The 22,859-nt window shown below is 37.7% G+C and overlaps 1 protein-coding gene across 3 annotated transcripts in view; it reads right to left on the bottom strand.

Annotated features, from left to right (window-relative positions):
- Nucleotides 1-1,787: 1,787 nt before the first annotated feature.
- The window catches only part of lepr (leptin receptor), a 42,633-nt gene continuing 21,561 nt past the window's right edge, over nt 1,788-22,859 (bottom strand). For all 3 annotated transcript variants that reach the window (XM_023339558.1, XM_023339557.1, XM_023339559.1), the window contains 16 exons: nt 22,540-22,718; nt 18,832-18,992; nt 18,617-18,758; nt 16,295-16,455; nt 16,058-16,157; nt 15,538-15,637; nt 14,789-14,997; nt 14,015-14,160; nt 13,159-13,312; nt 11,309-11,391; nt 10,236-10,449; nt 7,238-7,441; nt 7,067-7,150; nt 6,874-6,967; nt 6,470-6,545; nt 1,788-3,618 (listed from right to left, as the gene is read on the bottom strand). In XM_023339558.1, coding sequence (XP_023195326.1) covers nt 2,746-3,618; nt 6,470-6,545; nt 6,874-6,967; nt 7,067-7,150; nt 7,238-7,441; nt 10,236-10,449; nt 11,309-11,391; nt 13,159-13,312; nt 14,015-14,160; nt 14,789-14,997; nt 15,538-15,637; nt 16,058-16,157; nt 16,295-16,455; nt 18,617-18,758; nt 18,832-18,992; nt 22,540-22,718 — 2,980 coding nt within the window. In that variant the 3' untranslated portion in view covers nt 1,788-2,745. The remainder of the gene's footprint in view (nt 3,619-6,469; nt 6,546-6,873; nt 6,968-7,066; nt 7,151-7,237; nt 7,442-10,235; nt 10,450-11,308; nt 11,392-13,158; nt 13,313-14,014; nt 14,161-14,788; nt 14,998-15,537; nt 15,638-16,057; nt 16,158-16,294; nt 16,456-18,616; nt 18,759-18,831; nt 18,993-22,539; nt 22,719-22,859) is intronic.

The raw sequence follows: 22,859 nt of genomic DNA, 5'->3' as shown, positions 1-22,859 counted from the left end.
CTTTGGTAACATTCTTGTATATACTCACAATAGTTTGTCCTTTTCTTCCCACATCTAGGACAGATGTATGACAGGGGTCAGCAAAGCACTTCCTGATTCATGATGTAATTGATTACATCACTGGGTACAACCAATTGAAGGGACCTCAAAGGCCAGAGCCAATCATGTTTTATTTCTCTCCCCGGTTCAACACACATGAATGGACCTTACCAGAGGGGCCGTGTTTCATTGGCTGATACCCATTCTACGTGGTCACGTGCGTGGCCGTCTCACAAACACACCTTTGTTTACCTTTGCTGTGGCGCATTACAGCCGCTGTAGTTTCTAAATGTTGGACTAATTACCTCGTTGGTTTGTGAGTTTACGTCATTCACAACAAACATCAAATAGAACAAATATATTTAATAAAATTTTAGCAAACAAATGGCTTCTACCGGGATAATTATGTGAAATTAAATTAATTATATCCCAACTTCAGAAGATTTGCCTTTACCTTTACAGAGCTCCTTGGTATCAGTCTGTAGCTTCTCATATTGAGGTCATCAAACCAAATGTCAGATCTACCATAACTGACTGACACCTGCTGGCCTCAGGTTTGCAACCAGCTTGTGACTGAGAAACCAGTAACCTCCTCCCAGATGATGGCATGAACTTGTTAGTTCCTCTGTCCATTTAGTAGCTGATATATTGTGAAAATCCGATAGAAATGATGCTCTAATCCAACGCGTCGCAAGACTTTGTGAGACTTGGGTCACGTGGGTCGTTTGTGGGCGGAGCTTGGTAAGGTCCATGACGGCTCTTTAGCTCCTCAGAATGTCAATGCATAACACTGACATTCTGAGGAGGTAGTGACTACCACCAGGGTTGAGAACTAAAACATGCAGAAACATCTGCTCTTGAGGACCAACTTTGAACACCCTTGTTTTGAAGGTGACCTATTATGCTTCCTTGAACAAGCCTAAAACATGTTCATTACATTTTCTGCACAAAATCACTCCTTGCTAATGAGATTTTAATCTGCTCAGTTCTACCTACTTTGAATTTCCGTTCAGAGCAAGCTGTTTGGGGCCTCTTGTTCCTTTAAATCCAAATAAGTTGCTGCTTGTCCAATTCAACATTTACACTCCCGCATGAAAATGGCTGCAAACAGATACGCAATTATACAGCCATATATCTTTCAAAAGCAGAAGGAGAACCTCCTGCACAACCAACAAGAATGCAGGAAGTGGTTTCTGAATAAGTCATCAAGACACTTGTCCTTTCCAGCAGTCATTGTATAGCGCATACAGCGGTAAAAGCAGTTGCATCCTGGAGCTCAGCTTGGCTTGCTAGGTGACAGACTGGGCTTTGCAGCGGTTGCTGGGTGACAACCTGGGCTTCACTGCTGTTGCTAGGTGAGGGGCAGTGCCTGATTATTTCTGACATTACATTTCATGAGCTTTTGAAACAGGTAATTTCCAGACACCAAAAAATATTACCTTATTGCCAAAAACCACCCGGGTGTTTTTTAAGAGCTTTGGGCTTTTTTAGAAGCAGTAGAAACCCAAATGGATTTATAAAAGCCAAACTCTGGGGTTGTCTCACTCACTGTTTATGCATCAGATTTATACTTGGCTGTCTCTAGAAGATTTTTTTAAATCAGTTTTTCACTTGTTTGAGTTGACAGTATTTTAAGTGTCTTTTTTTAAGATCAAATAAGTAGAGGAGGCCCACAAGTATAGTTTCCCCTCAAGACTTAAAAAAAATAATAGTTCACCTTAGTGTCTGCTGAACAAACCAGTCAGACGCACAATACATTCTTTATTGTCACAATGAAAAATAGACAGAACATCTCCATAAATATTTACAGTGAATCAATTTTCTATATTTACAATATTGTTATATCCATCTTAAGTAGATCAAAACATTCGTTTGTCTTTAACAAATTTCATTTCAACGTTCAAGAAAAATTTTACATTGTTCACATATTTAAACCAAACCCCAAATACATTACGACACAAAATACACAAATAGTTAAACTTAGCACAAGGTTCAGTTGATATAGGGAATAAAAGCAAAAGCTGCCAATAACTGAACAAAAATGCCCCCAAAATTTACCTGTTGTAATTCACATTTTCAAGATTTTGGATGTTTTTCTCCTTTTCGGTGTCAAACGTGCTTTAAGGAAGCCAAAAGAGGCACAGCATGGGCTTTCTATGGCTCTGTGCAGCTCTCTCTAAAGCAAACTTTAAGTTTAACAAATATAAAAGGATAAGAAAAAATGCAACACAGACTATAAAGAGCTGCAGATCACTTTATTTCAGACCGTTAGTAAATGCGCTGGCTGTAAACTTTGTAACCAAACATAAACCTCCTCTGTCTGAAACCTCTTTAATTTGCAATCGGTTTGCTAAACTTAAGATTTTCTTTTGAGAACTTCTGTATCAGTCACCAAAATTGATCAACTCTGATTTACAGACAGAGGAATATCCAATTTAAACCTCAGTACAGAAAGAAATAGATGAAGAAATTATTTTTTTCCATGAGAAGTGTGCCATTTTGGAATCTTTTGTTGCACCACAAATATCAGCTTTCTTTGCTTACAAAGTGCACACAGGATGAATGACTTTGGTTACCAATGGCTTTGATAACAGGGTTCCTACTCATTTTTCACAGGCTGTTGCACAGTAGAAACCTTGTGTGAAATGGCAAAGTACGACTCTTCACAACATTGGCACATGCTTTGATGAGAGTTAAGGTTTGCTGTCATGTGTGCGGAATGTGATTTACGTCAGGCTTCCTATACTGAGGCATGTACAAAGAGGCAAAACTACAAGTCGACACTTGCACCAGCGTCTTGGGATCCATCAACTCATCTGGGTTGAGCAAAGGATACAACTCTACGGAATAGTCCTCTCTGATCAAATGTGTGCTTTTCAGAAGCTCAGTTTGTGACTCCTCCTCCTCATTTTCTTCATCCTCTGGTGGATGTCCGATGTTGAGATAGTGCAAGGCCTTCTTTTGACCCACATCTACGTCATCTTCTTGCTCTGATGCGTCAGAAAGCTCTTTTTCAGAGTTATAGGAGTAGGATTGCCTTGGATCATCCGATTCTGTACCACGATAGCTGTCAACTTCCCACACTCCACCAGGGAAAGTTTCAGAGATATCTGAGTTGTTGGCTGAGAAGTTTCCCTCATCACTGTAGCTGCTCCTACTTCCCTCCTTGTAGTGGAGATGAAGAGGTGGATGATCTGGATTTGTATCAGTGTGCAGGACCTTGGAGTATGTGACCGAAGACTGGGCTGAGCTGTTAGTGATTCCTGAACTCTGCTCCACCAAGACATTGGCTGGTTGTAGCTTATTTATGGTTAGGTGTGAAGTAGTTAAGGGATCTGGACTAGTGTCACCACCGAGGGCCGTTTCACACTCCAGCAACTGGCCAGTCCTTGGGTCCAAACAAGGCAGAAAGGAGTTAGTTGAAGCAACAACAGAGGGGGGAGACAAGAGTGTTGGGGTTTGGACAAAGGCCTTTGTCAGAGTTTTATTCACAACAGTAACTTTAGAGATCTTCTCAGGGGGCAGCGGAGAGGCTTGAAGACCCTCTGGAGGTCGGAACAGGTACTCAAAGCCGTCCATCTGGAGAAATAATAAGTGCACTTTAGTAAGAGAAAGATATTTTACATTTCATAGCTAAACTTGTTTGAGATGTAAGCAGTATTACAACAACTCAAGTAAAACACAGGGTTAAAATCCATGCTACTCAGGTGTGGTAGATTAGCTTCAGCAACTGAAGCATATGCTTTTTAAATGTATTTAAGTGTATTTTCTATCACATTGTTCTCCCCAATGATAGAAACAGTTGTATTAAAACCTGGACACCACATAAAGACATCCAATAAAAACTTGGATACACATTCTAACCAGTAAGGAAGATATACAATTGTCAATTATAAGTATTTTAGGTAGGAATAAAGAAGAAATACTTAGAAATGTAAAAAATAGAAATGCTTATTTCTCTCTCTCTTTCTCACTCACAATAATGGTGAAGCAGTAGGTTTCATAAAAATAAAACATTTGAATTGTAACAAGAACATTGTTGGTCAAGTTAGTGGTCAACCTCCCATTCATCAGCAAAGTTATTGAAAAAGCTGTGTGTAAACAATTAACTAGCTTCCTAACGATAACTAACCGCTTTGACTCCTTCCAGTCTGGTTTTTGTGCTCACCAAAGCACAGAGACCGCCCTCGTAAAAGTGTTCAATGACATCCATATAAATACGGACTGTGGGAGAACCACAGTGCTGGTTCTGTTGGAACTCAGTGCAGCTTTCGACACTGTTGACCATGACCTATTACTGAATCGACTGGAGAGTTGGGTCGAACTCTCCGGTCCAGTGCTTAACTGGTTTGAATCCTAAATAAAGAACAGGGATTTCTTTGTTTCAATTGGAAATTTCTCATCAAAGAGGTCAAAGGTCACATGTGGGGTACCCCAAGGTTCAATCCTAGGACCCTTCTTATTCAATGCGCATCCATGCTTGCTGTCTCTAATTTTTATAAGTTGCTTTTGAATGCTCTTCAAAGATTCCCTGTCTCCCTCCCTTGGTAAGCATTCCCTATGGGTCACTGGTGACCCAAGGTTTGTTATTGAGAAAGCATCTCACTGTTGAGCTATGCTTTATGGAGTTTTATGTTAAATAGGGTTGAGGAGAACTGAATCCTTTTGTCTTTGAGGGTTTTATTAAATCTTGTTATAACAAGAAATTATCATCAGAGCTCTGGCTGCTCGCAGGCAGACACAAAATTTATACTCTGTTTTTGAAACCACTCATCATTTTCCGACTCCTTAAGATGACCTCAAAAACAGCTGAAGCAAGTTACACCACTTTGGTAATGTCTAACAGAAACATTCTGTTCTATTTTACCTAGTAATTAACTTTTAAGTGCATATAAGAAACTACAAAGTAAAATTTTCCATTACTGTAGGGATGGCATTGTCCACAGAGGAGTTTACAAGTACACCCAGTCTCCATGTGGCTGGCAGAATGCATCCTACTCTGTGGCATCAAAACAACCAAGCAGAGCTTCGTCAACTTTATGTGATCATCTTTTCAAGGGAAGTGAAAAAAATGATAAAAATCTAAATGAGAGGTTTATACATCAAGCATAGAAACACAAGTTTATATAATGCTTTACCAATAAGCCATTTTTCAACCAAGATATAATGGTCATGAAAATGTCCAAAAAGCAAATTCATTTCGTTTTCCCTAGTAGAGCCGTTGACAAAGTGTCAACAGAGAGCAAGCAGATATTGCTACAAATGTATGATAAAAGCAAGGTGCATATAGAGTCTTAAGAAATTGGATCAGGAGGTTTTTCACCAAGAGAGAATAAATGGGCAGATTTGGGTGTTGTGTCTCTTTCTTAAAAACCCAGAGCTGATGAAAGCACAAGCAGAACTGGCATTGTATACTGTTGCTAACACAATCCTAGCAAATGCACTTGGAATTTCATAATTGATGAAAATCAAAAATTAACAATTCAATATCCGTCCTGCATAGACAATATTATAGAGTAGATTTCACAACTTGTTGTTGACGAGCATTGCTAAAACCAATCCATTGCTTTTACTATTGCTCTCAAAAGCAAGACAGAAAGCCATTGGGAGATAGGGATATGATCATCAAACATCCATTGCTGCTTTCCTGATATTTTTTCTGTCTAAACTTTTAAGATGTCAATAAGTATCCACCTGTTATAAACAGTACCTCATTACTATGGCAATGAATCAGAACAATTTCCCCAAAATAAAAAAGTAACTGCAAAAATTCTTCCAGCTGGACAGCATAAAAAACAAAAAACGCCATTCTTAGCAGCTGTGTCAGCTACAGGAATGAAGAAACTAAGAAATAAATAAACTGCAAGGAATATGGCAGAGCCACTCACCTTGTGCAACTTATTCTAGGACTCTAAATCATCATAATACTGATATTAATGATAACAGTGACAATAATGATATAATTTAAAACTGTGTTTATCTTTATCAGCCACTTATCGTCAAGTGTACAAAGGGCTGTGATTTTTACAGGGGTTCAGTCTGCCACGTCCAAGCAGATCTCTTTTTATGCTGCTGCTGGCTATCCAAAGGAGTCCGTGTTTGGTGACCTTTTCAGAAGGGGCTGGAAGCAGAATGTTTGACCAGAATTGGATTAAGCCATGTCTTAATTATTGAAATATGCTGACCCTTACACAGGATTAAACGGCTAATCTTGGAAAGTGGGAATGGATTCATCATTTGACAGTAGTTGTCATGTTTATATAGCAGTTGTTCTGATGATTTAGCCTTATCTAAACATCTAAAACATGACCAAAGTAAATCTTATTCAGCCATTGTGTGCTTTTTTTTTTTTAGAATTTTTTATAATCACTTCAAAACTTTGTAGAATCTGGTAAGGCAAGAGATTTAATTCCTCAGATGGTTCCTTTACCGTTTTAAAGTCTAGTCCTTTTGCCCATGAGCACTTGTTCGGGTTTGGAACATCTTTCCACACAAATTTTTTCATCCTGCAAACACAAAAACCAAACATTTAGGTGGATTCCCGCCTTAAACGACTTTTTCTCCATTCCATACACCTGTCTGACCCCTTCTCCTCTGATCAGGAAACATCAAATGTAATTACAACCCCTAACCTCTTAAATGTCACGCTTCTAAATTTTCCCCGACAGTCTGTCGGGGACTTCAATTAGACCACACAGCACAGATTAACATCATTTATCATTTCTTACAGGTGACTGCCAGAGAGATAGATTCTGTTTACCCTGATCTGCAATTAACACCCACATCCGAACATAAATATTTTCATAGATCGTTGTTACTAAAACAAGCTCTTACTGATTTTGGGAGAGAACCAGGGTCACAAACACTGCAATGCAAATGAGGGAGATGAACATCAGCATCATGTAAGCTGGAGGATTTCCTGTCTTAACTGTAATAAAATGAAAATTCACATCAGTTACTAAACAATACAATTTCCATGCAGGTATTTGATTGCATTCAATGCCATAAGTGGAAACAAAGAATATACCTATTGCAACAACTGGTTCTCCTTCTCCATCAGCAAACACAGGGTACAAGTGGAAGGTATACTCCTTTGAGCTAAAGAAATCTCCTTTAAATCAAACATTGAAACAGCAGATTGATTACAGGTCAGTTAGCAAAGAGAGCCTACTGGCACAGATTTCAGACAATGGGTTACCTCGTAACTGGGTAGGAGGTTCGGTGTAGGACAGTTTGGCCCACGTTTTTCCACTTAGGCCAAAGTCTTCAAAGTCCTGCTGCTTCCTTGGGAACCACTGAACCACCATGAAGAGTGGGACAGTGCTGATATGCAACAGGCTCCAGGACAGAGATACACAAGTGCTGTTTATAACCAAAACGTGGAATGAACGCACACAGCGGCCTGCAGTAGAGGAAGGAAACAATGCATTCATATGACACTCGTGGTCACATTCAACAAGGTAAGGGGAGCTTCAGATATTTTATTTCTGATATGGTTGACTTGATGTTGTAAACTTGGGTCAATTCTTGTAAACTGACTCAGGTTTACTTGAGGAATGCCATTTAAAGTCAGAAGTAAGTTTTCTTAGTTTGTTTTGTTGCAGTAAAAGAATAATTTTACAACAGTTGAATCAAATGCAAATTTTAGTTTCATTTCACTCTTTTATCCCTTTGTGATTATTATTCATAAGGGCAGCTCAATATCAGAAAAAAAAATATTTGCTTTACTATTTGTTTACTGTTGTACATTTTCCTGAAAATTTTCTTTTACAATGATCCCACCACTTTTCACAAACTTTAACATCTCAGCCAATAAAGATACATCAGGTGTGAGCATTGATGGCTGCTAGAATCCATCTGACTTGCCAATAGTATTGATGTACAGAGCATAAATGCCTGACATCTATCTTTGTATTAGCAATTTTGTACATGGTGAAATTTAAAAGACGATTGTGATTCTGTATACTGTATTGTCCAGATCTATTATTTATAGTATTGACTTACTTAGCCATCTTTGCAGGAATTTAGAATCTATGCTCTGTAGTGTTTTTTAGTCTACCACTAGTGTTTTATCACTTTTATGTCCAAAATTGCATTTCCTGAGTTCTTCAGAAACAATTTTTTTGTCTTCTTTACATTTCTGTTTTTTGTCGTGTCCTCCGCTCATTATTTTTAATTGCTTCCTGTTTTTATCTTGTGTAAAGCTTTATCTCTTGGCTTTTTGCGAGAAAAGTGCTGTATGAATAAAGGCACATTGGTTTATTAAACAAACGAGGAACATGTGTTCTTTGGGATCTGTTGCTAATGGACTTATTTGTAACAGTGTTTCCAATAATTTCGTCACTGTCTATTTTCAGGAAAAATGAAAAATCCTTTCTATGCAGAGAGCGCTTACTACCATCCATTATGGAGGCAACCAACAGAGAGGACTCTTATTAAAAATGCACCCTGGTACTTCACCTCTGTAATATTACCTAAAGTACTGACATTACTCATGCTATTAGCCGCTAGGTTAATAGCATAAAGGCTTATGAATGGGATCCGTACAGGTAAATATTTTGATGTTTTTGTTGTATTAGTACAAATTTTTTTCTGCTATGTACTTCTAAAGGTAGGAGTGATGAAAACATGTTATAGAGAAAAATAGACAAAAACATATTTGTTAATGTAACAGGATTTTCAAAATGAATGAAATCCACCTATCCTTTTTATCATTACCTGGAAATGTTCAGGTTGGCTATTTTACTCAAAAGATGATTTCAAAACCACAGAACATGTTTTCTTTCCAGTAAATATCCATGTTTCAGCTTATGCCTGTTAGCTCTGAATGGAACTAAATGTAACTGCACACATCATTTCTTCTCATGATATAAAGAATAAAACATGGTATAAGTGAAATCTTAGAAGTTTGGTTTTCACGAAACATTTTTGAATCTTTCCTCTTTTACGCAGATGTCGACAGTGAAACAGCAGCAAAACAAGGACCACACTGGCCATCTACATCTTCTTGTTTGTCTGTGATCCAGCATGTTCACTAAAGGTTCAGGTCTCCTACAGACCAATTATGGTGTTTAATTGGTCTACAAAGCAAAGCTCTTGTAATCTCAAAAGCAGGAGAACTATCTCATCCAAGCTGTTCTCACATATGAGTAACAGGAACCGCAAGAAAACATGTTACATATCAAAATTATTAACAAGTCTCATCACAACAGAGAGGAAGAAAGATAACATTAGCTTGCCACCCTATGTAAGGAACTCCTTCTGCAAAGATCCTCAGTCACAGCAAGATGTGCATTCACAGACAACCTCAGGTATATGTGTCCAGTCAGAATTCCTTTAAAAATACATGGGAAAGCTGCATATTTTAGCTGGAGCAATATTAGAAGACTTTACAATTTTAACTTCTAAGTACATGTTCTTTAAAGACTTTCTTCACTTTCATGAAACAAGAGCTACTATTTTGACTGTTTATTTTTTAGCATAAAATTGGGGAATGAAAGCTTCAACAGCTTAAAAAATACCCATTAAATTAGAAATATTCTCTTTAAATTTTGTTTTTGCTCCATTAAACTTTTGAAATTGCTTGTACTCGCCCCATAAAATATTTTTTTGGTGAAACAATGTGTTTAGAATTCAGAAAAATTAAAATCCAAACAGGTAATTTTGGATTACATAAATAAATAGAACAACTGTCATAGAGCTTTATGCAAGGTACACATGTAAGATACATTTATCTAAAGGTGCCTTTAGATTCAGTTTATATTTAATCTGTATTTATGACACATTCGCATCATTCAATTATTTAAATCAATTGCATTCTAGCATTCGAGTATTGTGTTCACCAGCACGGACTCAGACAATAAAGTCTTTTTTCACACCACATCCTGATCACATATTAAACTAACCTTGAAATTTTTAGTTATTCATAAACTACAGAAGAACATGAAGCCCAGCCATTATGTAAATTATTTTCAAGAGCCTTACTGGAAATGTAGTCAACATGATCATCTGATATGATCTTATCTAAAAACAAAATTAGAATTTGTATTGTTCCAGTAGTTCTAGTGAAACAATGACTAAATATTTCTCAGGAACAGATCCACATCACAACAGTTCAGCCTCTCATTGTTGTATCCTAAGTAGATTACGTTCCCTGAGGGATTGCTGAAATGTTCTGTTAACTCCTTTTCCCTTACGTTTAGGTTGTTTCTCCAGCGTCATGTTGACGTTGTTAACAGAGCTCCCCAGAATATTGTAGGCTTTCACAGTCACAATGTGGAGCTCCTGATTCCATTCAAAGCTGTAGGAGGACATCATGTCGATCTGCCTCCTCAGCACAGTTCCATTCAAGGCCTGGTGCTGGACAATAAATCCATCCACACAGTAGGTATTCCAATTTGCTGAGAAATACTGGAAAACAAAGGAAAAGATTTATTCTGCTGATGACTATTACACTCTAATCAATATTTTAAATTAGAAGCTTCCACATCTGAGGTCTCCAACCTTCTGACCTTGTCAATGATTATCAATACCTTCATAGGCAAAACTATGTGCAGCAACGTTCTCCAATCCTACAGTCATAAAATCAACAATTGTGGCCTTTGTTGGCCTAAAGCAGGGGTGTCAAACTCCAGTCCTCAAGGGCCACTGTCCTGCAGTTTTTAGATGTGCCACAGGTACAAAACACTGGAATGAAATGGCTTAATTACCTCCTCCTTGTGTAGATCAGTTCTCCAGAGCCTTGCTGATGACCTAATTATTCTATTCAGGGGTGGTGCAGCAGAGGCACATCTAAAAGTTGCAGGACAGTTGCCCTTGAGGACTGGAGTTTGACACCCGTGGCCTAAAGAATAGAAATGTTTGATAAAACTATACCAGACAGGAAAGCTATTAACTGTGATTCCAGAAAATGATTGCCCAATAATCAGGGAGGGCTTTTGAGATCCATTTACAGACAAGAGAAGAAAAAAAGATTATTCAAATGTTGGAAAAAAAAGTGATAAAGCCTTTCTCCATCACAATAAAGCACACAATAAGACAGGTATATACTGAGCTGAACCTTTGTACATAAAGGTTGCCAACAGGTTAATCTCAGGTTTTATACATGGACAAATAATCAAGCCCCTTTATTACATTTTAAATTCTGCTCTTGATTTTCCCCAAAATATTTCTCAAATCTCTTCTGGTCTAATCTTAAGCCAGTATTGTGTACCATCCTGTCTCATGAGCTGAATGTGTGCTTACATCCCAATCTATATGCTTTGTTTACCTCAAACAGCAGAGTGATGTTAGACTGGTTTCTGTACGGGTCATCGTGACGTATTCTCCAGAAATCAGGCCCACGTTCAGGAGCTGAGGAAGAGAAGCATCAGCCTAACATGAGACACTTTTTATTTTAGATGCACCAAGAAATTAGACTGGAATTTGACTTTTCCAATCACTGGTGAGCTTTTGCTCTTGACGAGCCTTGATTGAGTGGCTGGAAACTGAACATGTAGTTTTGTATTCTGGCAGTGAAGAAACCAAACGACAACAACATCCCTTGTTTATTACAGTTATATGTTGTCAGTGAAAAAAAAGGAAGAAGAAAAAAGACGGTAAGGTTGCCACATCAGCAAATAATGGAAAGCTGGACATTTTACCACAAAGTTGTTCTGTTTTTGTCAAAATACTCAGAACTCGAATACTCAGGATAGAAGACCAGGTCAAGGTAGATGGCAGGAGAAAATTTAATCAGGGAATGTGGAAGGACTTTCCCAGCTTTGTCTCTTCACTCTCAACCAGGCTCTGGCATTCATTCAAAAATGAGAACATCAATAGCCAGGTCGCATTCTTTAAATAATCTTCTGGAATAAAAAGTTATTAGCCAGAAAGGTCTTCTTCTCTCTTGCAGAATCTCTCCTTCAGCCTGTGGGAGGTCCCAAACTCTGGTTCTCTTGGGATTAGAATGGTTTTAGAGAGTTTATCGATGATGTAGTGGGAAGATCGGTGCAGAGAGGCAGAGTACAAAAGTTTTAATAAAGATCTGGTTGCTTTGTCATACATAGAGAAGACGGGGGAGGGAATGCACTTGGGGACATGAGACTAAACAAGGAAGTATGAGGGGACAAGAGGTCCAGGATCGGGAACACAACAGCAAACTTGATCTGACGAGGGGCAAGCAGAAATCAAAGTTGAAAGAGACTGGGTCATATACTTTACTCTGTCATGAAAATACTGTTGGAATGACCTTGGCAAGGTAAATAAGACAATCTAGCCCTGGAGGAGAGACTGATGAGGGTATAAACACCGATGGAAAGGGTGACTCATAATGAGATGAATGAGCCCAGCCAAGTTCCATTGCACATCACAAACCATAACTGTTTTAATTCTGTCTATGGATGTGGAAATGTTGGCCGACCATTCGAAATCTCACAGGTAAAGTAAACCTCTCGAGGAAACATACTTTGTAACAAACCATTTAGTGCACTAATCATTCTGAATGGTAATATAAGAGGCTAAGGACATTTTACTCCTTAGCCTTGACAGGAACCACAGATTCCTGTCAAACTCTCTTGTTAAGTATAACAACATTTGCGAGCCTGTGTATGACCTTCGCCTATCCACTGCCACTGCTTTCCGACTGTGGATTTAATTGTGGAGTTTTTAAGTGTCTGACCTCCATAGAGTAGAAACACACAAACTGTGTTGAGGATGAGTTACACCTTACTCTTAGAAAACAATTCAACATTTTGTTTTATGCCACACTGTTATTTCCAGTTGGGCAAAAAAAGTGAAGAAAAAAGTTACAGAGCTATAATTAGGCTTTAAAAATGAGTAAATTGGAAATACGGTAGTTTCTGGAGGACTTTACTGTGTATGTAGATTTTTAATGAAACAGAGAGATTTTCTGTTTCTGCAGAAAATAAAGATACTCTTTTGCTGCTTCTAGAGAATCACCTAAAGTAGCAATAGCAAATTACAAATCTGATCAAAATATCTGATTGCAGTTTTTGTTTCGTTTTGTTGTTGAGTCCTTTGCTTGTGCTGCTTAATTTGAATCCTGTTTTATCATCAAATGCTATTATATTAAAATGGAAATGTTACGTAGAGTTGAGTTCAGCAGTGAATCGGGTTTACCTCTGCTGTTTTGAGCGGTGGAGTGGACAGACTCACTCCATTCACTCCAGTATCCGATCCCACTGGTGTGCATGCAGCGTACTTGAACCACGTAGATCTGGCACATGTCTGGTACCTCAACCTCGGCCCAGGAAACCCACACAGGCTTCTCAAACTGCAGAGATTTATATAAATATATATTTTTCATGGTTTCTGGAAAACCAGAAACATTTCTAACAACTGGAAAAGGTGTTTGCTCATTGAATACATGTATATCAATTAAACAGGTTATACAAATCAGTACCAATAGGATTTTTGTACATTCCCATAAAGATACATAATGTTTTTCTGGACTGTAAGCCTGCAGACTAACTACTGGACAAACAAAACGTAATTGCTTTAGCTGCTCTGGTCTTAGGAATGAAATTTTCAATTCAAAGTTGTCTTCTGTCTATGTACTCCTTCTGTTTCCCAAAGGTCTGAGAGGAAATGAGTGTACGGTAAATCAGGAAGAGAGCACAATTCATGGCATGTGTCCAATTTCCAGGAAGAATTTTCAATCATTTAACTGGAAAAAGGTTTCCTCAAAATGATGATGACAAATAACTGAAGAATGACAAAGGATTATGCTTTGTCATTTGACAAAATTTAGAGATTATTTAATACATTTGTTTACTTTTTTTTCCAGCTTTAAAATTGTTGGTTGGATCTAAAATTTGCTTCCACAGCAAAAAAGTGGTAACAAGATTTTTCCAATCAGGTTTCTCTAACCTTATTTTTACTTAATAATAATACATTTTTAAGAACTGCTAACAACAGGACACCATATCAAATATTATGCAAAGGTTCTGTTGGTGAAAGAGTATGAAAAGCTCACCTTCCATTTCTCTAAAACACCGAGTAAGTAGTACCGAAACTGACACTGCAGGCCTTCGACCGGCAGAGAAGGCGGTTTCCAAGTTACCCTCAGGATCCCACTGCTCCGGCTCAGCGCCATCACATCAGTGGGAGGGTAAGGTTTTACTGCAGATCGAGTGGGAAGAAGCACAGAGATACTCTATCTCGTAAAACTGAAAAAGAATCATAAATTTATATTGTAGGATATAAACAAAGTATCAAATAAAACCAGCTTTGCATAAAATCGAAATGAAAATGTAAAACCATTAAGCTATAGCACTTTACAAAGGAAATTTTATAGCTCAATCATAGGTGTTTTCATTCATATTTTTCATGTCAAAATGTCATGCTTTTCTATATTTAAAATTTTGAAGTGCTTAGTAACTTTACTTTGCCAGTTTAATAGGCACTGATGGCAAAAGTCCACCATCAATGTGTGGCAGTAGTCAAGTTTTGAATTAAGAAAAAATGTCAAGTCCAGGGAGGGAGGAATACATGCAAGAACGGATGCGTTTCACATTCAACTCCTCCTTTTTGCTGGTTTTCAATTTGTTGCCGAGAGCAAATTGCTGTAATAGCTTTTAGTGTTTTATCATTTCACATATTCCAAAAGTACTCAACTTAGAAAATTTTATTCTAAAAATATAACTAAACTTTTGTGATGATATAAAATATTGCATTATTACAAGCTCGCAACTTCACAATATACTAAATAGACTTTTACAAAATACAGATTTCAACACCTCTTCCTTACCATGATTTATGGGTGACACATAGACAGGTTTGCACCTGATGGGACCTTGATGCAATTCAAGCCACAGTTTGTAGCAATTCATCTTCAAAGGGTGGAAAGTGCAGACTTTCTCTGTAGATTTGACTGGCATGCATTCATGTCCCATCTCACCAACGTCCTCGCCACCTCTCACCCTTTCCTCCATCTCGTCACATGACATCTCAGCACTCCTGTGCCATAAACAAAGACACACAAAAGAAAAATAAGGCTTAACATTATTTTATGCAGCGTAGTGGTCTGATTTTGTTTATAAGAAACTTTATTAGTACAGGAGCAGCAAGATGGACTGCAAGTGACACCAGTGCGTTGCGCCAGTGGTGTGACTGTTAACAGTTAGCTGTGCTAACAAGGTAACTGTAGTATGGTCAAAGGGTTGCAGTTTGACAGACTAAAAGCCTCTCTCTGTGCTGGCTTGTGTCATGAGAAGGTCAGCTCATTCGCAGGCAAATTTTCATAGGTGAAATTTTAAAGGTTGAATTTTCCACTAAAATTTCTGCTGGACATTTTAAAGTAAAAAATAACATATTTGCATGGGATAAAAATTCTGTGCTATAAATAGTTTGATTCCAATGAGACCATTTATTCCACATGTGGTGGTGGACCAACAACTACGGCGCCAAACAGGTTAGGACCACCTCTGTCCACCACTGCCACTTGTAAAAACAAAGGTCACTGCAAAGAACATAGAGTGTTTTAAAATGCATCAGTACTTGGACCGCAATTTGACTTTTTCCCACTCTTTATTCTCCCATCTGCAGGTCATAGTGTCAATGTCACCGTTGGTTACACACGTGATGTTGATGAAACCTCCTGAAACACACAACACAACAGCAGATTAATTCACAGACAAATATACTGCAATTAGATTAATTAGGTTGTTCAACTACCGAATGCTTTCCTTGTGCTTCTGCAGATCACTGCCTTCTAGTAACAGGTTATTAGTGGTGTCCAAAGTCAGTCCTTAAGGGCTTCTATCCCGCATGTTTCAGTTATTTCTCTGGTTAAAAATCTGCATCAAATGATGTTTCACTAGCAGACCTCTGTGAAATTTATCACATGATGAGAAGGTATTTGGACCATTTAAGTCAGTTGTACTGGAGCAGAGACACATCTAAAGATGGCAGGACATTAACCCTAACTTTTTGAAGACTGGAACAGGACATCCATGATTTAGGGTAGAATAAGTCAATATAATTCAGTTCAACTTTTTATTGCTGTAACAAAACTCACCTTCCACATAGATCTTGCTATAAGGAATATTCCACTCCTGTGTGCAGGTCAGTAGGTCATACAACCCAGTCTCTGAAGCTGTGAATGTGATTTGGCTGACCTATGTTAGATTTAAAATATGTAAAACAATACATATCCAGAAAGATACATGTCATGTTCAGACTGTGTTGTTTAAATAGTAAAAAACATAAATAAATCCAACCTTAAAAGAATTTGATACAGAGTGCTTTTTCTTACCCGCTGGTTGACAGGATGATACAACCTGGGATCAAGCGGCACCATTCGGTTGAGGGACCACATGGCCGTATTTGCGTTGGCGCTCTGGCCGTTTAGCACACAATAAACCGTTACATTATCACCAGCTCGTGCCACTACCTGTTGAGGGATATAGCTCACATCTGCACACAGGGAAAAATGTAAAATATATATTTTAAGCTTTTCATAAGTGTAATTTTGCCCTGAAAATGTGAACTAATACAAGATGCAATAAGCTGTTACACATTTTACATGTCAAGAAAGGGAAATTCAGAATTTCTATGTTTGTTTATTATGCATGCATATAAATTCACAATGGATTTACAGATTTCAACAGCATTATGGAAAGTATGGAGTCTGGAAAAGCCACAGTTGTCATGAAATGGAACAATTAATTGGTGAATTCAAGAACTAAGTGGATTAGAGAACTTTTTTAAAGGTTTTATTGGCTCTAGTGGCCTTTATTTGATAGTGAATTGACAGGAAAGTGGGTAATGAGCGAAGGGGGAAGACATGTGGCAAAGGTTACCAGGCCGGGAATCAAACCTGCGACAGCCGCATCAAGGACTAAGTGCTTGTGCTTAGTCCTAAGGCTTAGCCCTTGAGCGCTTAGTACTGGTCTTATGTGGGTTGTTCTTAACCCCTGTGCGACCACAGCACCCCAGAGAACTTTTGACAAATGTCAGGACACTTTCTTTATAAGAAAAGAGCTTAATTCGCTCATATCTCCTGTCGGTCAGTGGTTCTAGCGGGAATAAACTGAGCTTCTCCAGTCATTTTAGTGAGGATGAACAGAGTTTTTGGAGGACTTGCTGTAATACGATCCCAGACCAGTTTTTTAAAACACTTCATCCCCTTTGATTTGTAGTCATTGAATCCAGAAATGTTTAGTTTCTTAGGTAAGGGATCGGTGTGGGATTTCAGGCAGAAAGGAGCAGCAGTCAGAGCAAGTAAGCGGTTGAAGAATCTAAAGACTCATTTCATGCTCCTCTACAAGGAGGGTCCTGTTGCTGTGGGTTGTTCGATGTTGTGTAGCCTTTGTTAGCCTTTCCTCAGAAAAAGTTAAAGAAGATGTTCAGCTCTCTCCATGTAGGCAGGCTGCAGCCGCTAGGTTGACCCGGTAATTGATGAAGTATTGGATTCCCTGCCACACCTGCCTGTGGTTGCTGTTCTACAGACAACTGATACAGATCTGTCATCACATTGTCAGTTTTCTGTTTTGTTTTGCTTTGCTTTGTACTGACTGAGAATTATGATTTGCATGAAACACCTGTTTGTGTTGATATCTTTAAGTGTTGTCAAACATCTGTTGAACCGAGTGGCAGTAAACATGAAATAACATAATGATGCAAAGCATTAACTCTGTTGCATAGCAACTCAATATGGGGTGCATAGAGTTCTGTGTCTACATGAAACATGTTCATTTAGTCCAGGATAGCACAAGGCAGTAGTTTTCCACTAGTAAAACATATACTGGTAGTTTTTATGTTTATGGCTCATTGAGTTAAGCAGTTGCATTTAACATTTTACCTGTTGTCTCCACTTGCAGTAATTCAACTGATTGCACATCAACCAGGTATGTGCACCAAAACATTGATGCAACATAAATACAAATGCCAAGATAAATCTATTATACATGATGTAGAGTGCATGACACTGTGAAATGCTTCTGAATGATTCAAATTTTTCTTAAAATGCTCCAGGTAATAAGCAATAGTTCAGAAATTACATAATAAATGATGACATATGGTCAGTTGATGCATTTTGACTGCTTCACATGGACATCAACATCCCCAGAGACTGCTGGAGCCAAACAAATTTTTTATTTTAGTTTTAAAAAGCAAGTTCAAGTCACACCAAAAGCCCTTAGTCTCTTGCCTGTACCTAAGGGTTGTTTCTTTAAATTTGAGTCTGTATGCAAATGTTTGACAATGTGTGCAGAAAATCCACAGTACATTCAAATATGCAGTTCCAGTTCTTAGTAAACATTGAAATTGTATACTTCATAGTTTCTCCATTCTGTAAAAAGAGCAGTTCAAATGATTCGATAAAAAACTCAAAATGAATGTAACATTAATGTCCATAATTGTATGTAAACTTCTGTACAGAATCATATTAATATCTGTGTGTATGAGAGCTATTATAATTGGAAACAAAGTGCAGGTATTTCAGATCCCAACAGTCAGAATTACTAGTTTTGGTTCCAACATAACTCAAAAAGTTCAAGGGGTATGAATGCTTAAGGAAAAAAAAAGTATATTAAAATGAAACTAATCTACAGAAAAAAAAACTAGCAGTCCTCACTGTTCAGGTAAATATGGTAGGGGTCGCTCCAGTCGCTCCACAGTACAGGCTGAGTTTGGGTGGTGCAGCGGACCTGGATGGTGTACTTCAGTAAGGGTTTCAACTCCAGTGAAACATTGAGCTGTTCAAGTGCAGACACCACCTGGAAAAAAGTAGAGAGGATGATCAAGGACATACATCCACGTAAAACTACATTTCACTAAATGACTACCCACCTGCCAGTTTTTGTGGGTGTTCTTGTTGGTATTTTCATGGGAATATCGGATTTCATAGGCCAGTAAATTATCACTAAAGTCTAATGGTTCTTTCCACCTGAGAATGAGATCTCCCTCCACAGTTTGAATGTGTGACAGGTTGAATGGGGGACTTGGTTTCACTGTAAAATAAATAAATAAAAAAGGATATAAAGAGCATAATGTTGAAAACTCTATGAAAGCGTATCTGTACAAAGATGTCATAATCTTTGTGGTCATAAGATGTCATAATCTAAGCGGTGGGGCGACTGTGGCTCTTTGGTAGAGTAGTCGTCTTGCGATCGGAAGGTTGTAGGTTCGATTCCAGCTTCCTCCTGCCACATGTCGATGTGCCTCTGGGCAAGGCACTTAACCCCAAATTGCCTACTGATCTGCGTATCGGTGTATAAATGTGTGTGTTTGTGAGTGCGACTGGGTGAATGTGATTCTAGTGTAAAGCGCTTTGAGTGGTCAAAATGACTGGAAAAGCGCTATATAAGTTCAGTCCATTTACCATTTTTTACCATAATTGTTTACCTATATTGCTGTACTAACATGAAAGACTTGCTATTATCTTTTAGCATTTAAGAATCAGTGCACGGACGTTAAACACGCTTTGAACAACAACTTAATGAGGCCGAATAACTCAGCTTCACATTATTCAAAGGTTGGATTTGAATTTAGAGAGCAAGTGCCTCGTATTTCCACACTCACAGTTCTGCGTACACTGACATAATAAATAAATAAAAATCCCATTGTCACACAGAGCAGACATGCACAACATCAGAAATATTCAAATATTCAATAGAAAAACTATTGCTGAATACTGCATTGACAATATCAATTACATTTAAATCAACATATTCCAAACACCTTACTATGAAATACATATAAACACATATAATCCTATTCAAAACTAAAACTATTTTTCACTGTATATATAATTTAATTTCCATTTGTTTTTTTCCTATCTTTTTTTATACATTTTTAGTTGATTATAAAGGATAGTTGTCACATTCATGGTGGAAAATGTTTCAGATCACAAAAACCTAGCAGTAAATGGTTGCTAGGTGTTTACACATTTGAGACCCACTGTATATCGACATGGACCTTGATCTTAACACATAACTAGTGTGTCTTCTCCAGACAACTCAAATATTAGTAATGGGAAAGCCCTTTTCCACCCAACAGGTTCATTTTTACATGCAATCTTAGTAGATGCAATGTTATTGCCTTCTCAAATGCAGGATAATTCAGCTCCACATGAGACTTTTGTCCCTCATATTTTAATAATCCTAATTTCACAGAATCTGCATACTGTGTGCCATGCAGCAGTTGTTTGTCTCATTTATTCTGCTGTAGTAATAGCTAATTCAACAGGCTTTTAATAAGGCACAGGGGGGAAAAAATCACTCACCCATAGGCCTAAGCTAAGCATTTGTTTCCATGACAACATTTCACATATATTTAAAAGGCATGATGGGGATGTTTCAGCAGAGGGCATGTTGATAAAAACAAAAGTGGTAAAAAGGTGGGAGTGAGAAATGTGTTTTGCTTACTGATGGTAATTTTCTGCACTTTAATCAAGTGATATTTACTAAAAAGCAGAAGAAAAGTATTGTCACGGACAATAAAAAGAAGTAGACAAAGATCACAGAGGCAGTAAAATACATATACCAGCATTAGGTCTGCAAAACATTAGAAAAACATGCAATATGCAATACTGAAAGCAAAGTATCCAAACTTGTTCAAAACATATACACATTTTATAGGTAAAGATATCCAGATTGAGCTAGACACCAGCACCTGGATGAATAGGCATCAAGATTTTTTTTTTAATTCTCAATCTAGTTTGCTGCAGCCACAAATACTTAATAAGTTATAAAGTAGAAAGATGAAGGTTGTATTGTGATGCTCAGTCCAGAGTTGCTGAATTAGTGTTTGGCGCATCAACTACCTAAAAGGTAGTTGAATGTTGTACTAAGACTTGCTGCTTTAGTCAGGTATGTCAAGCTTAACAAAAGTGCACAATTTTGGATTATCTATCCTAAAACCACCAAATTGGACAACATCAAGAGGGTGAATTTCATCCTTGCGCTATCAAAATCACTGTTTATGCTTTAATATGCAGAGAACCCGTATATGTATTTTCTGATTAAGGTTCAACAAAAAACTGTAAGCTGCTTAGTCTTAGGTGTAAAATCTTTAAAAAGAAATGTTTTTAATATATAATACATTTAATATTTAATACACACTTATGTATATATATATATATATATATACTGCTCAAAAAAATAAGGGGAACACTCAAATAACACATCCTAGATCTGAATGAAAGAAATATTCTCATTGAATACTTTGTTCTGTACAAAGTTCCATTTGCACAACAGCAGGTGAAATTGATTGTCAATCAGTGTTGCTTCTTAAGTGGACAGTTTGATTTCACAGAAGTTTGATTTACTTGGAGTTATATTGTGTTGTTTAAGTGTTCCCTTTATTTTTTTGAGCAGTATATATGTATATATATATATATATATATATATATATATAAATAATTGAAGCTGACTGCTTGAACAAACAGTGCATGTTAAGTCTTTGTTCATCACTGTGTAGATCTCGCCGCTTCATTGTGGCCATGCACTTGGAAATGCCCAAGGCTATCACCAGGCAGCTGTATTCCAATCACGCCTGCAACTTTATCTGTCCTGATTCAGTGCTTATAGGGTGAATGCTCCACAAGAAAAAACATCAGCAGTCCAAACACAAAAGGTTTAAGCTTGGAACATAACCTCGAAGCTCTTGACCTTTGAAAAAGGATCATTGCTGGGAACATCCCGCTTTGATCCTTTACAGTAATGAACATAAAGAAACATGGTTGTACATTCAAAATAGCAAGAATGAGCTTTAGTTTTTAAGTACGCTTCTGCTTCGAGGCACGATTTCTCAACTTTCCCTTTTACAAAGAGAGTCTACTCAGTACATCAACCCCTTCAGATAAAATAAGTCCCATGAAAATCTTATTAATTACCAATTGGTAAAGGATTCATATTTTGCAATTGTCAGGTTGGACAAACACACAAGCACTGTGCAGCTCCCCTTGATTAAATCTATTATGTATGATGTATGGCTAAGTGGTAAAGAGATAATATATGGAATCCACATACTTAGATCACCGACATACACATACTTTTATCATCTTCTGAAGACCCTGAAACTTTACTGTGAATAACACCGATTATCCCCTTTTCAAGTGGAAGAACTAAAGCATTTTTTTTGTTCTCAAAGTTGATGTTAGAAGCAAGAAAAATAGCTGGGGCTCATTTCAATGCTTAGAATCTAAGGTGGTCCAAAGTGGGAAAAGTGACTGTGTGTGTATGTGGGGATCAGAGGCTGTGCCCTGTAACCTGATCAAAAAGACAAGCTGCTGAAGCCCAAAATGCCAAAGAAGTGGAGTCCATTCCTTGATGAGTTGGTGCTATTCTGGTAGGAAAACAGTGGACTATCGAAATATTAAGGTACGGGTCATAATGTTCACCTCATTGGTGTGATTTAGTGTGTCAATTTGTTTACTGATTCAAAAAATGAACCTTATCCCATTCACTGAATCTAAACCAGTATTAGTTAAAAAAACATTTATCTGTCAAACAAATGATACAACACACTTTTTGTTTATTTGTTTTTCTTCCTTACCAGATCTGGGAGAAATTTTCAGCAAAACTGGTGGAGCCAAAACATTGGAGACATTGACCGTTAGCCGAACAGCAAAGATTCTTGTTGAATTGAGATGAATTGAGCACATGAGTGAATCCTCTGCGTCACACACAGCCTTATGTTCAGATGCATGGTAATCTGTGTCGTTTTCCAGAGAACTGGAGAGAGGAGCAAATTTTATTAGGAGGACTTTGATCAAAGAAAGTTGAAGATGTTACAAACTAAATGTTCTCTTAAGCCTGACAGGTGGCAAATACATGAAAAAAAGTTAATTTTGATAGGAACATTTCAAATCATGT

Source organism: Xiphophorus maculatus, chromosome 9 (genome assembly GCF_002775205.1).
Source record: "Xiphophorus maculatus strain JP 163 A chromosome 9, X_maculatus-5.0-male, whole genome shotgun sequence".
NCBI lineage: Eukaryota > Metazoa > Chordata > Actinopteri > Cyprinodontiformes > Poeciliidae > Xiphophorus > Xiphophorus maculatus.
This window is presented reverse-complemented; position numbering and strand designations above follow the sequence as displayed.